Source organism: Dreissena polymorpha, chromosome 5, assembly GCF_020536995.1.
Source record: "Dreissena polymorpha isolate Duluth1 chromosome 5, UMN_Dpol_1.0, whole genome shotgun sequence".
Lineage (NCBI taxonomy): Eukaryota > Metazoa > Mollusca > Bivalvia > Myida > Dreissenidae > Dreissena > Dreissena polymorpha.
Genome location: NC_068359.1, coordinates 48,569,127 through 48,582,859, shown reverse-complemented (window position 1 = coordinate 48,582,859; position 13,733 = coordinate 48,569,127). Strand labels below are relative to the sequence as shown.

The 13,733-nt window shown below is 38.2% G+C and overlaps 1 protein-coding gene across 1 annotated transcript in view; it reads left to right on the top strand.

Annotated features, from left to right (window-relative positions):
- Positions 1 to 404: 404 nt before the first annotated feature.
- The window catches only part of LOC127832489 (E3 ubiquitin-protein ligase PDZRN3-like), a 240,449-nt gene continuing 227,120 nt past the window's right edge, over positions 405 to 13,733 (top strand). The window contains exons 1-2 of the mRNA XM_052357991.1: positions 405 to 1,624; positions 8,603 to 8,686. Of these exons, the coding sequence (XP_052213951.1) occupies positions 914 to 1,624; positions 8,603 to 8,686 (795 nt within the window). The 5' untranslated portion in view covers positions 405 to 913. The remainder of the gene's footprint in view (positions 1,625 to 8,602; positions 8,687 to 13,733) is intronic.

Genomic DNA, 13,733 nt, shown 5'->3' with positions numbered 1-13,733 from the left:
ATAATGACTACAGTATAATAACGAGGAAACAATGCCTACTCTATCTTAACTTTCAGTCATCACATATCCTTAATTTAGTTTCCGTAAATCTTTCGAAACCATGCGATCAAGATTGCTAAGAAACCTAGCAAGCTTGCTTATGTGCTTTTTGCTGCTTTTATTAAAAAACAAAACCCATTAGAAAGTGTTGATATGGGCGATCAGTTTAACGCCGTCCAAACAAATTTTAGATCTTGTGATTTTCTTGCCAGCAGTTCGGTATCGGAGAACAATGTCGGAAAGCAGTGTCGCGAGAAAATTCCGATAGCGACCAATGCTCGAGTTATCTCTCAAATAAAAAAAGCCGGCTGAATTAAACCAACTGCTGAATATGACAACGGACACTTCGTTCGCTTTATCGGAAAAGTGAATACTTCACGATGACTGATTACTGAGCGGTCTTTTTATTTGTTAGTTAAATTCAGCTGTTTAGTTGAGATTAAAAAATAATTATTTATTTCATTGGTGATTTATTTGACTCGCCGGACTTCACCTTGCAATATCGTTTGAGCGGACGAATTGGTAATAAATTGAAAAAGTGGGAAATTGAAACCGTGTCTATAGAAAGTTAATGATTTTTTTGTAGACAGTTTGAATTGGCGTCTCCAGTGCGGCTAATGACCTGAGCTGGGTTGGATTAGATATTTGCTGGACGGTGCGGCTAATGACCTGATTTGGGTTGGATTAGATATTTGTTGGACGGCCGTGTGTACTGACAACCATCGTGGCTAGAGTGAACATGACATGCCAGTCTCACTCGACACGATGCAGACAGGCTAACTGTAAACGCTAATAGAGCGTGGGAGTCTGCGGGGAGTCTGCGAGAGTTTGATGAAGATAAAGGAGATAAGAATTTTGTAAAAAAAATATCAACATGGGCTTTGACGTTGAAAAATTTGTGTGCAGTGTTTCTGAAGACCGGACGTGCGCTCTATGCCATCACGTGCTCGATAATCCCGTGCAGAGTCCGTGTGGTCACGTGTTTTGCTCGAGCTGTATCCTACCCTGGGTCGTACAGCACGGATGTTGTCCTTTCCGGTGCCAGGGGCTGAACACCGGGGATTTAACGAACGTCTTGGCACTAAGGGACGTTATACTAAACATGAAAGTTGTATGCGAGTACGAACCGAACGGCTGTAGCGAGCAACCAAAACTGCGGGACTATATAGCGCACATAAAGGTGTGTGGTCAACGGTTGGTTCCGTGCACGAACCGGGGCTGCGGGGAGCTGCTGCGGTCAGTTGAGGAGTTAGGTGCAGACAAAAACAACCCTTGCCTGTGTAAACCACGTGTCCCGTGCGGCGGAGGTTGCGGAGCAACGCTAAAGGAAGTAGACAACGGGCACATGTGCGTGGAGTACTTGAAAGCACGAGTGCACGAGCAAGAGGAGCACGTGCGCTGCCTGGAGGGGGAGCTGCTGAGACTGCGCGAAAGACTGAGCGCACGTGAGCTCGAGCTGGTGTCCAGGATAAAGGCCATGAGGAAGCGGCTGCAGATACAGGGTATCAAACTCGTGCAACAAGCTCGGAATATGGAGAACGTGAAAGCGTATACCAAGACCGTCCCGACAGAGTGTGAGTCAAAGGTAAATCATACAGCGTGCGATGCTATACTATGCGTGGCTATGCGTGGCTATCCGTGGCTATCCGTGGCTATGCGTGCTCCAATGTCGAGTATGCACCGTTTTAATGCTGTTTAGCATAGATAGGTCGTTAAGGGGTTTATATCTGTAACATTGAATTTTGAACACAATCGTCAATCATAATAATTATATTAAAAGGAATCAGACAAAAAAGCGTACACTCAAAAACGAGTATTTGTAAAACAGTATGTGGATATTTAATGTAAAAACCATGTTCATTGAGATTCACTATGCTGCATGAATTACCTTCACCACCGTGGTAATTCAAAAGTACCGTCATTAATAATCCGATTATGCAATACAGACCTATTTCCTCTTAGTAATGATGATATGCGCGATAAAAGTCGTGTGCCCAGCGTTCTTTGATAACAGAATTTGTAAACACTGCTATTGAAGAAAAGACCCTCCTGCCTCGATATGCATTGCTAATGGTTTTGGTTGTCCTTTATGTAAATAATCGGCATTTGTTTCGTTCAATTAAATATTCGTGATTACCTTTGTCGACTGCTCTCTTATGTCACGCGAGTGTATGCGAAGGCCGTACGACCGTTCGGAAGGTCGGGACTTCGAGTCAACGCGCCTCACGCGATGTTACAAATCATCATCCTAATCATCATCATCATCATCATCATCATCATCATCATCATCATCATCATCATCATCATCATCATCATCATCATCATCATCATCATCATCATCATCGTCATCATCATCATCGTCATCGTCGTCGTCGTCATCGTCATAGTCATCATCATCATCATCATCATCATCATCATCATCATCATCATCATCATCATCATCATCATCATCATCATCATCATCATCTCCATCATCTCCATCATCTCCATCATCATTTTGTTTGTCATATTTCGCCGTCTTTGTTCACATAATAATCGTCGTCCTTTGCGACATGCAACTGCTATGCATTCAAGTATTATTTTACATGTATATACCAGTCATTTTGTGCTTTGTATCGTGCTTTGTTTTATATGTGTAAACTTATATTTTTGCTGTTTGCCGTTAAAAGCATCGCCGACAAAGTGAAGTGGTTTTGCGTGAATGCTTTTAAATCATTAAATCAATGTTTTTTATTTGCTTACATTGCGTCATTCTTTTGCATAAAGCGTTGATGACACCACCTTAACAAATCGCGACGCCACCCAGACAAACGGTCATCAACGCGGAATTTTAATTGCATGTACGGACTAATTAGTGTAACAAACGAAACTTGAAGGAGGTTTAACAAGTTGACCATTTATTCTAGGAGCCCGTGTTGCCATGGATATACAATGGTCGTAATCTGGGCTTGTTGAGAAAGATCAACTTTATCGTCCAGGGGCTTATTCGGCATTGCGTTGTCGTAAATGTCAAGTATTTAAAGCGGTTGCTAGGCAATGACAATATATTGAACATTATTTTCTATTTTTTATAACAAACCGTTGGTATAATGGTTGGATTATTAATATCAGTTTTACCGAGGAGTCAGATAGGATAGATTATTCAACTTTATTTGTATCGCATGGAAGATACAACGCTTATGTAATATGTGCGATTTAATGAAGAACACCACTGTGTCTGTATTTGCAATAATGTTTGACTCGATTGCATTTATAGTCATTTTCTAAATATATACTCCTACCAAAGGTCTATCAATAAACAGTTTATGTTTATTGACAAATCTTTGACTCGTACAATCATGGGTTATGTTTCTTTGGTGAATGATTTCATTCATATACAATGGATGATCTTGACTGAGGACGGGTGTGAAGGTCGCAAGCAAGAGTACACACAAAACAGACAAAAAAGGGGCGACAAGTGTCATGATAGTCGAGTCTTTTTTTGGCTCCTTTTAGACGTTCTGGCGATATATTCTTGATGGCATGTTGGCTACCTTCTTTAAACCCCTCCATCACGTCAGAACGACAATGGCAAAAATGCACCATCTGTTTTCGAAAATGGTTGTAATCGGTTCTATATTGAATGTTCAAACATGTGTTTCAATTGAGCATAAAAGCGCATATTTTCAAAGCGACCCCCACGCGGCGTCTCGCGTCCCCGTGTCTCGCGATCTGTGTGGTACACGGGGTATGTTTCAAGTCCTTCGCGGTAACACGCTGACTGATATACGACTCGAAGACATGACATGCCATGAAAACAGGAGCCGGCTTTGAGCTCTATGAAGTACTCTTTCGCGCTAATAACGATCAGAATGTTGACACGGTCGTGAAATTAAACCTGATTTATGGACGCGAGGAAAGAGAAAACGAACATTTCACTTTGAACACAATTACCTTATCGCATTTGGCCGTTTAGCTAATGTAAAGGTTATCAGTGGAAATGCGCTCATTTGTATAAAGTTGTGAATATATGTTTAATGATTATATGGCAGCCCTTGACCTCCATGGTTGCATTTGTCGCCTTGTCCCTTGTCGGGGATCAGAGGTGCCTCGCTCGCGCCTTTGATCTTGTGATGGATGCGATGGAATCATCAATATTGATAGCTTTTCAGCTTTGATATGAAACTTATGTGAACTGGGGATTCGTTGATAAGAACCATATTTCGATAATCTTGATAACGATGGTGTTTTTAACGCATAAAAGACCAAACTTTAACAGCACACTTCATGTATTTAGGTGTGTTCATTTTGAAATCGGAACGAGATGACTGGTCAATCCTTTAAATGAGCATGATGTAAATTTTTTTAAACAACTACTGAGCGCATGTTCAGGTCATATTGGATGTGAATGAATGTTACGAAAGAATGTATATTTTAATTCTATTTGATGCGAATAAATGTCTGTTATAATTCTATTTGATGATCTTACTAACCTGCAAACGCTAAAATTTATTTGCTCATAAGAATCACTTAACAAACGACCCGCCTTGCGTGTCTTTACAAGTTTCATATGCATGCATATATAAGTTTAAGTACACTGTCGTTGTTTCGTTGTATATAATATTCATTCATAAGAAAGCGAGCTTTCTTAAAACCAAAATCGATGATTGTTATCTCATGTCAACCTAACAGTCTTCAAACACGCATTGACGCCCAGACATCCGTATCCCGTGCATACGTGCACAACGTGTCGAATGGGCTTATATCGAACAATCTCTCCTGTACGTCTATACGTAATGAAGCGATGAAATAGCCTGTACTACAAACAGGGCGTTCATTGTAGCCGTAAAATCCGGAGATTATCAGAATGGTTTTCATGATCGCTTACGACACGAGACGCATTGATTTTAGCGTTACAGGGTTTACATGACGGATTTACATCAAAGCCTCGGTCACAGACGCTACAATTAAGCCGTCGATTTTGCTGACACCACGTTCCTGTTCTATATATCTGCAACTGTCAGCGTGCTGCTGTGAAATAGCAGCCAGTAATTCTCCGCCTAATCGATTTCTCGCTACGAAACTATATTCTTGTAATAGACACTGTTTTATTTTGAGTGTACACCACAATATGACTATACGACGTTTTCGGATACAATCATTATCGCGTACACATTAATGACTTTTAGATATCAGATTTGGGCTTGTACGCGTATTTAATCACGGGCTTTGTAAATGTAATGTTTGAAAATCAAAGAAAATTATATACTTAATATTTCAGTTGTTTGTTTGTTCCGAATGACAAAATTACAATGTATTTTTATTATGTATTATAAAAAAGGACCATTAATTTAATGTGTTGATATTCTGTTTGTACATGTTGATAGTCTGTTTGTACACAATATCAACGTTTATTTTTACTTAAATGTTGCTTTTAATAATATTATTTGAAAAATACCGCAATACTGCACATTCGGTGTAAAGAATAAGTGTGGTGTAACCCAATGTATGAGCCCAGTCAGTTACCTCCCTTAGTTGCAGATACGCCTTTCAACATTTTCGAGCGTTTCGTGGCTGAGGTTTGATAACAGGCAACCGATTTGTTTCGCTACAAATATCAAGAGCAACGGATCATGCAAATAATTTCATGCTATGAGCATGGAAGACACATATAGTATCATTTTTTACATATATTTACGTATAAAATCGACTGGTTAATGTCATCACACAATTTACATCGTCTTAAAGGGGCTTGTTAACAGATTTTGGTATGTGACAGTGCTGAAGTTTATCATTGAATGCTTTAAATTGATAAATGTAAACATGGAACTAAATAGCTCCAGTATAAAACAAGTATTAAATTAATGAAGGGAAAAAAGTAATTCACACACGTAGTGTTTTTCCCAGGCCATTTTAGCGTGGCGAAAAGCCACGCCGCCCTCCCGGATCGCCACGCTGCCCTTTTCAAAGACAAATTTCGCCACGCGCCCTTCTTTTCAAAGGCAAATTTCGCCATGCGCCCTTATAGATAACATCTTTATTGCCTTACGATCTAACTTGGTCCGCAAAATCAGCATCCTTGATTGTCTGTGACGCTCTGGCTGTGCTTGATTTACTCGAGAGATGTCAACGTCTAATCGACTATATTATTTGAGCAGAATTAATCTATTACATGTACAGTGCTCGATTTATAGGAAGACTGCTCCAAAGCTGTGAATTAGTCATGCGTGAATAACCCCGTGTCAGTATCAATCAATAATGCCAGAGGTTATGTTATACCAAGTGCACTTACTTCGGAGACTTTTGATGAAAAACTCGATGTTATGCTCATGGCAATTGTGCATTGCATGCATTATTCAGTTATATCAAAACATATATTTTTACGCATAAATACATTTACACAAAAGTAATATTGTTGTAATACGTTTCATTTATATGTTAGTGGATCTGTGTTTAATCAGATTCATATGCATATATTGCTTTATTATGTTTGTGGTGCTGTACAGTTTATTGCAACAGCATGGAACTTAAATGTACATTGCAAGGTAAATATATTAATATAAATCATAGTCAGTTAAATACATAAATTACCATTAAATGTGCTTTGTTTATATGTTATTTTTTCCACAACTGCTTCAGATGCGATTACATGTTGCCCTGTGATTCAGGTATTCATGGAACGTTTTTGCCCTTTTTTGCCTAAACTGCGCGTTAAAATGCCCTTTTTGAAAGTAATGCGCCATGCCCCTTTGCCCTCCTGGGAAAAACACTAACACACGTGCTCGAACCACTGACTCTTGGAGTAAAAGTCTAGTGCTTAAACCACTTGGCCATCCATGCTACTATAGAACAAAAATGTATTTTATACTTTATATATGCAGTCCACGTCATGTCAGAAAATTTAACGATAACAGAACCCTCCAAATTATTAAATTGTTTTGCTTTTGTAACGCTGTATAATTTTAAGATTTTTAAATAGTCAAAAGATGCATGTAATGGATTTTTTAGAACACGGTAAATGTTCAGTATTACTGTTTTTTTTAACAGACATAACTAAACCAACAATTTGCAAATCTAAAACACTTTCAATTTTGACAATTTACCAAACTGTGAACAGGTCCCTTTAACTTTAAGGTAGCTCCATTACAAATATTAACTTCAATGTATAATGACAGACTTTTTAAGGCATGGACCAGGCCGTTTTTTTCCTTCTGTGAGAATGGCCGATTTTCACAATTTTGTGAAATTCGCAACTAAAATTGTCACAATTTCAAGGAGATCGTGACTCAAATTTTCACAATTTTAGAAAGTTCGCGACTCATTTTTTCACAATTTTGAACAGTTTGCGACTCATTTTTTCACAAAATGGGGAGGGGGGGGCCAAGGCCGCTTTACAAAAACAGGAAAAAAAAGCCCTGTGGACAATACCAGTGATTGCATTAACAGACCTTTGATGCTGGTGGGTGCATGCAGCAGGCTTCAAGTGTGCCAAACCCTTTAATACTGATAATCTTGTGACCAAAGCAGTAACTTTGTTGGCTTTGGATACAGATCGCCAAGGATTATAGCAATAAAAATTTGACATGCCACCATTAAAAAAGCTGCGTGGCTGCGGCTTTATTTCACTAAAATTGTTTTTGCATTATTCCAACCCCTGGAAGAATTTTATGTTGATTATTAGTTTCTTTGTTGTTCAGTCATTAAACAAAGATTTAAGCTGAAGTATTCTTTCCTTAACATTGATACTAAGTTTCTAATTAAATTTAGACTTGGGCCTGTACTCATCAACCCATTCTTAGACTTAAGAATAAAGAATAGACTTAGAACCGAGAATTTTTTTTCCAGCATTAGAATATATACAGCCTTCCAATGATGATTATGGCATTAACAAAATGTTCTGCATGAAAAATGGTGAAGATAGAGGAGGTTTATGTCATGTTTGGCCCACAATTAAAGCAATTCTTGAATATTCCAGTTTAAAGAATGTTCTTTATTTGAAGACTTTAGTTTCAGAATATTTTGGTGAAAATGGGCCCAGTAACTGTGAGAAGACCTTTGTTATGTAGGTTTTTCATGGTGGATTTTCCTGTTACGAAAAAATTTCATTATTGCTCCTATTCCTGTATGATCTTAATGCTCAGGAACTTTCATTATGAAGACCTCTGGCATATGATCTTATTGCCCAGAGACTTTCATTAGGAATGGTTTTACCACAATGTTAATTTTAACACTTTTAACAAAATGCATTATGCACTTAATTATGTATGCTTTTAACACAATCAGCTAATTACCCAAAATTGAGCAAAACCGAAACTTGCATTGTTGTTGTTTTTTATTCAGATTCATTGTGTAATTTGATTGTCTGCAATTGACCTTTCACCAGGGACTGATGTGGTGTCAACCACTTCTATAATTTCAAATCATATTGATTCCCTGAGATCAAAGAGAATTTATGGAATATCAGAGTTGTTTTTTCAATGCGGTGTGAAATGTTTCTGAGATAATTATTTTGTATAATTTTTAAGTGTTAAGTGTTAGACCATCTGGCATGTTTTGTCCTCACGCCCAGCCATGCATGTTTCAGTGTTCTGGGCACGAGAAGATGATGCTGGTGCTGGAAAGAGTGGCCGGCAGCCTCGGATTTAACATCATGGGTGGACTTCAGGCGGTAAGTGGGCATAACTCTTTTTGGTGACTTTTGCTAGTTCCTTAAATATAATTTCGTTACTGTTGGTATTTATTAAAATGCTAAACACGGAACAAAACACACAAAAAGCAGTAATAAAAACTGCAGAAAAATAGAAAAAAAGAACAATGTAAACTAAACCAGTATCTAATAATATTAATACTAGCTTAATTGGTTGCTACAAGTAGTGTAAAATGCATGTGCTGAGGTTTTAACCCTTTCCCACTCAGAAGCCAAGTGAAAATGGCTATGTGCAAACAGGATAAAACCAGTACAGCCTGCGAGTAACTCGCAGTTTGTTCAGGTTTTATGCTGTTTGCTGCTCATCAGAATCTTAAGGTTGGAAATGAAGCCTTTAATACTTGAATCTATATATATATATAAGTAAGAAAGGTCTTTAAATAAATTTAACTTTCTAAGGGTCTACAAATGCTTAAAAAATTATACGTATCAAAATGATAAAGGGTTAACTTGTAATATTATGTTTTGTATCGTACCAAAATTATATTTACAGCTCACTATTTGATCACAAATATTGGTTTATTACAACTTAACCATTAAGCTGGCTAGCTCATTTGGTAGAGCATTGGAGTACCACTTTGGACGATAACAGGTTTGATTCCCTGTCTGTTTGTGGGAAGACCATTTTTTGGGGCCAGTCTTCTCCTCCCTATGATTCAGATAGGGCAGTTATGAGTTATTTGCAGAAGTATTTGCACCTATTATGAGCATAGGCAGGAAAAGTGAGAGGTTAATTTACCGCTTCTGTATAACTGAAAACTTTGGAATATGGGGAAACAAACACTGTAACAGTTAGGAATTGGACTTCAGTTGTCCTCTGCAAGTAATTCATTGTAACCAGTGTGAATAAACCTTGTGATAGGCTTTCGAGAATATGTTAAGTTTCTTGACGGTTTCAAATCAAGAGGATATAGTGGTGATAAAGAATTGATTTCAACAATGACATTGACAGCCGTTGTCTTATTTGGTAATATGGGTCCTCAAGAGAGCATCTGCAAGATCTCTGGCCTAATCCTCTCCAGTCAACATCACAGGGCGTTTACTCTGCCTTATGACAGTTCTCTAAGTCTGCAATTCTTTTATCTTCACCCTGTACTGAAGATTATTGGATGGTCCTCTATACGGCAGCTTGATTTTATTGGGAATCAAAGTTTATTCATTTTGCATGTGTGTTATTCTTTTTCATACACCTCTTTATCTTCACCCAGTACTAAAGATTATTGGTTCACCTTCTTTACTGCAGCTTGATTTCATTGGGAATCCAAATTTATTCATTTTGCAGCATGTTTGCTATTATTTTACATACACCTGTTCAAAAGTTGTGAAGAGATCTCTAAGTAATTGTGCAATGCTTTTATCTTCACCCTGTACTAAAGATTATCGGATGGTCTTTTTTAGTGCAGCTTGATTTTATTTAGAAGCAAAATTTATTAATTTTGCATGTTTGCAGCTATTTTACATACACCTGTTCAGAAGTTGTAAAAAGAGATCTATTTTGCTCTTAGACTGATCATTATTGTTGATGTCTGCATGAGATTGCTACCCATGTAGGATATATAATGTCAAATTGCAGGTCATGAAATTGGGACATAACCAACATATTGGTAAGAATAGATTACACAATAATTATGGTCTATTCTAATGTTCATAGAAGAAATAAGCTATTTGAAACAGTACTGTTTCATGAAAATAACAACACCTGACAATTCATAACTGACTTTGAGCATGGTGGTTAGGGTGTTTGGCTACTACTCAGGTGACAGAGCATATGGTTTGAATCTCTTACCTGCCCTTTTCTGATTTGGCCAGTTGTGGAAGCCTGATTGACTTCCTGCCTTCAGCACGAAACATAAAGGATAGGATTCCCGAGTAAACTAAAGATGCAAATATAAATTTCCCTTAACATAATTACTGTAACATCATTAATATGCATGGGGCATTAGTTTTATTGAATTATGTTGGTTCACTGCTTCAGAATTTTACACTTATAAATTGGAAAATGACTTAAGCAAATTTGTCTTCTTTTTTTTTCCAAAATCAGAAATCCACGAATTCATGCATTAAAAAAAAAATTTTTTTTTTTTTAAAACCACATAATTTCATTCAAACGTATATAGATGATTTTACAGTATTAAATTAGTAGTTTTGCTATTATAATGAACTAATAATGACAATGATCAAAACAGCGGAGTAAATTTGCCAAATAAAATTTTAGTGAACGGTGTGTATGTTGAGGGCAAAAGTAGGATCCTAATTGCCTTAAATGAGCATTTTACAAACATATCAAACATTGTTGATAAGCTGAAATTTCATGAAGAAAACTTTTCTTATTTAACGCTACATCTTGACAAATCCTTAAAACAGCATGAATTTGCTATAAATTACATTACCCATTGGCAATTTAAATGTTAACTAGAAATGGCGCGGCAGAGGCCGACGCGTATCCCCACGCCGAATGTTTGACCTAGGTGTGCCCCAGGGTTGGTAATGGGGCCATGCATAGCTGAGATTGACCGTATTGTCATAAGAGAAGTTCATCATCAATTAGAAGTGAATTGGTGTAGAAATGAAGAAGTTATAGTAAAAGGCAATTTTGGGTGGGTGTGACATATGTGGGCAGGGCGCCCCAGGGTTGGTAATTGTGCCATGCATAGTTGAGATTGACCGTATTGTCATAAGAGAGGTTCAGTATCAATTTGAAGTGAATCGGTGTAGAAATGAAGAAATTATAGTAAAAGGCAATTTTGGGTGGGTGTGGTCTATGTGGGCGGGGCGCCCCAGGGTTGGTAATGGGGCCATGCATAGTTGAGATTGACTGTATTGTCATAAGAGAAGTTCAATATCAATTTGAAGTGAATCGGCGTAGAAATGAAGAAATTATAGTAAAGGCAATTTTGGGTGGGTGTGGTCTATGTGGGCGGGGCCCCAGGGTTGGTTATGGGGCCATGCATAGTTGAGATTGACCTAAATGTCATAAGAGAAGTTCAGTATCAATTTGAAGTGAATCCGTGTAGAAATGAAAAAATTATAGTAAATGGAATTTTTTGGTGGGTGTGGCCTATGTGGGCGGGCGCCCCAGGGTTGGGATTGGGGCCATGCATAGTTGAGATTGACCCTAATGTCATAACAAAAGTTCAGTATCAATTTGAAGTGAATCCGTGTAGAAATGAAAAAATTATAGTAAATGGAAATTTTTGGTGGGTGTGGCCTATGTGGGCGGGGCGCCCCAGGGTTGGGAATGGGGCCATGCATGGTTGAGATTGACCGTATTGTCATAGGTGAGGTCCAGTATCAATTTGAAGTGAATCGGTGTAGAAATAAAGAAGTAAATGTAAAATAACCTAAAAAAATGAGTGATAATTTCTGACGCGGCCCCACCCCAACCCCTATAACTTTTGACTCAGGGGTCAGATCAAAATTCCAAATAGTGCAGGGTCGCACATATGCTCATAGCTACCATGTGTGTAAATTTCAAGGTTCTAGTGCTTTTAGTGTAGGAGGAGATAGTGGCCAGGACGGACGGACAGACGGACGGACGGACGGCGGAGATCACCACAATATCCCCACCTTTTTTTCAAAAAGCGTGGGGATAACAAGGCTACGGGAATCGAAGGGATCGGTGCAAATATTATAAAATACTGTGGAGAGCATATTGTTTTACCAAAAACCTCGATAACAAGGGCTGTTTGTAAAACATGCATGCCCCCATATGGGCTGTCCGTTGTAGTGGCAGCCATTGTGTGTATACGATTTTTGTCACTGTGACCTTGACCTTTGACCTAGTGACCTAAAAGTCAATAGGGGTCATCTGCGAGTCACGATCAATGTACCTATGAAGTGTCATGATCCTAGGCAAAAGCGTACTTGAGTTATCATCCGAAAATCATTTTACTATTTCAGGTCACCGTGACCTTGACCTTTGACCTTGTGACCTCAAAATCAATAGGGGTCATCTGCAAGTCATGATCAATCTACCTATGAAGTTTCATGATCCTAGGCGTATGCGTTCTCGAGTTATCATCCGAAAACCATTTTACTATTTCGGGTCATCGTGACCTTGACCTTTGACCTAGTGACCTCAAAATCAATAGGAGTCATCTGCGAGTTATGATCAATCTACCCATGAAGTTTCATGATCCTAGGCGTATGCATTCTTGAGTTATCATCCGGAAACCATTTTACTATTTTGGGTCACCGTGACCTTGACCTTTGACCTAGTGACCTCAAAATCCATAGGGGTCATCTACAAGTCATGATCAATCTACCCATGAAGTTTCATGATCCTAGGCGTATGCGTTCTTGAGTTATCATTCAAAAACCATTTTACTATTTCGGGTCACCGTGACCTTGACCTTTGACCTAGTGACCTCAAAATCAATAGGGGTCATCTACGAGTCATGATCAATGTACCTATAAAGTTTCATGATCCTAGGCCCAAGCGTTCTTGAGTTATCGTCTGACAACCACCTGGTGGACGGACCGACAGACCGACCGATAGACCGACATGAGCAAAGCAATATACCCCCTCTTCTTCGAAGGGGGGCATAATAAATAATAGTATTCGTACAGGAATTTTCCTGGATTTGTTAAAAGAAGCGTATGTTCTACCAATATATAAAGGCTCAGACAGAGAGGACTGTAATAACTATCGTCTGATTTCAATATTGCCAACTATATCCAAGAAATTCGAAAGACATCTATCAAATGAATTAAAAGAATTCTTTCGTTTAACAAATGTGTTAAATAAACATCAGTCAGGGTTTAGAGAAAATCATTCTTGCCAAACAGCACTGATCCGACTCATTGATGAGTGACTTAAAGATATAGATAATGGTAATTGTATTGGTTCTGTTTTTATTGACATGAAAAAAGCTTTTGATTTAGTAGATCATGGAATTCTGTTGTACAAACTAAAACTTCATCACTTTTCAGATGGTACCTTGTCTCTTTTTCGTTCTTATCTTAGTCAAAGACAACAATGCGTTAAACTAGGGACTAGTTTTTCTAC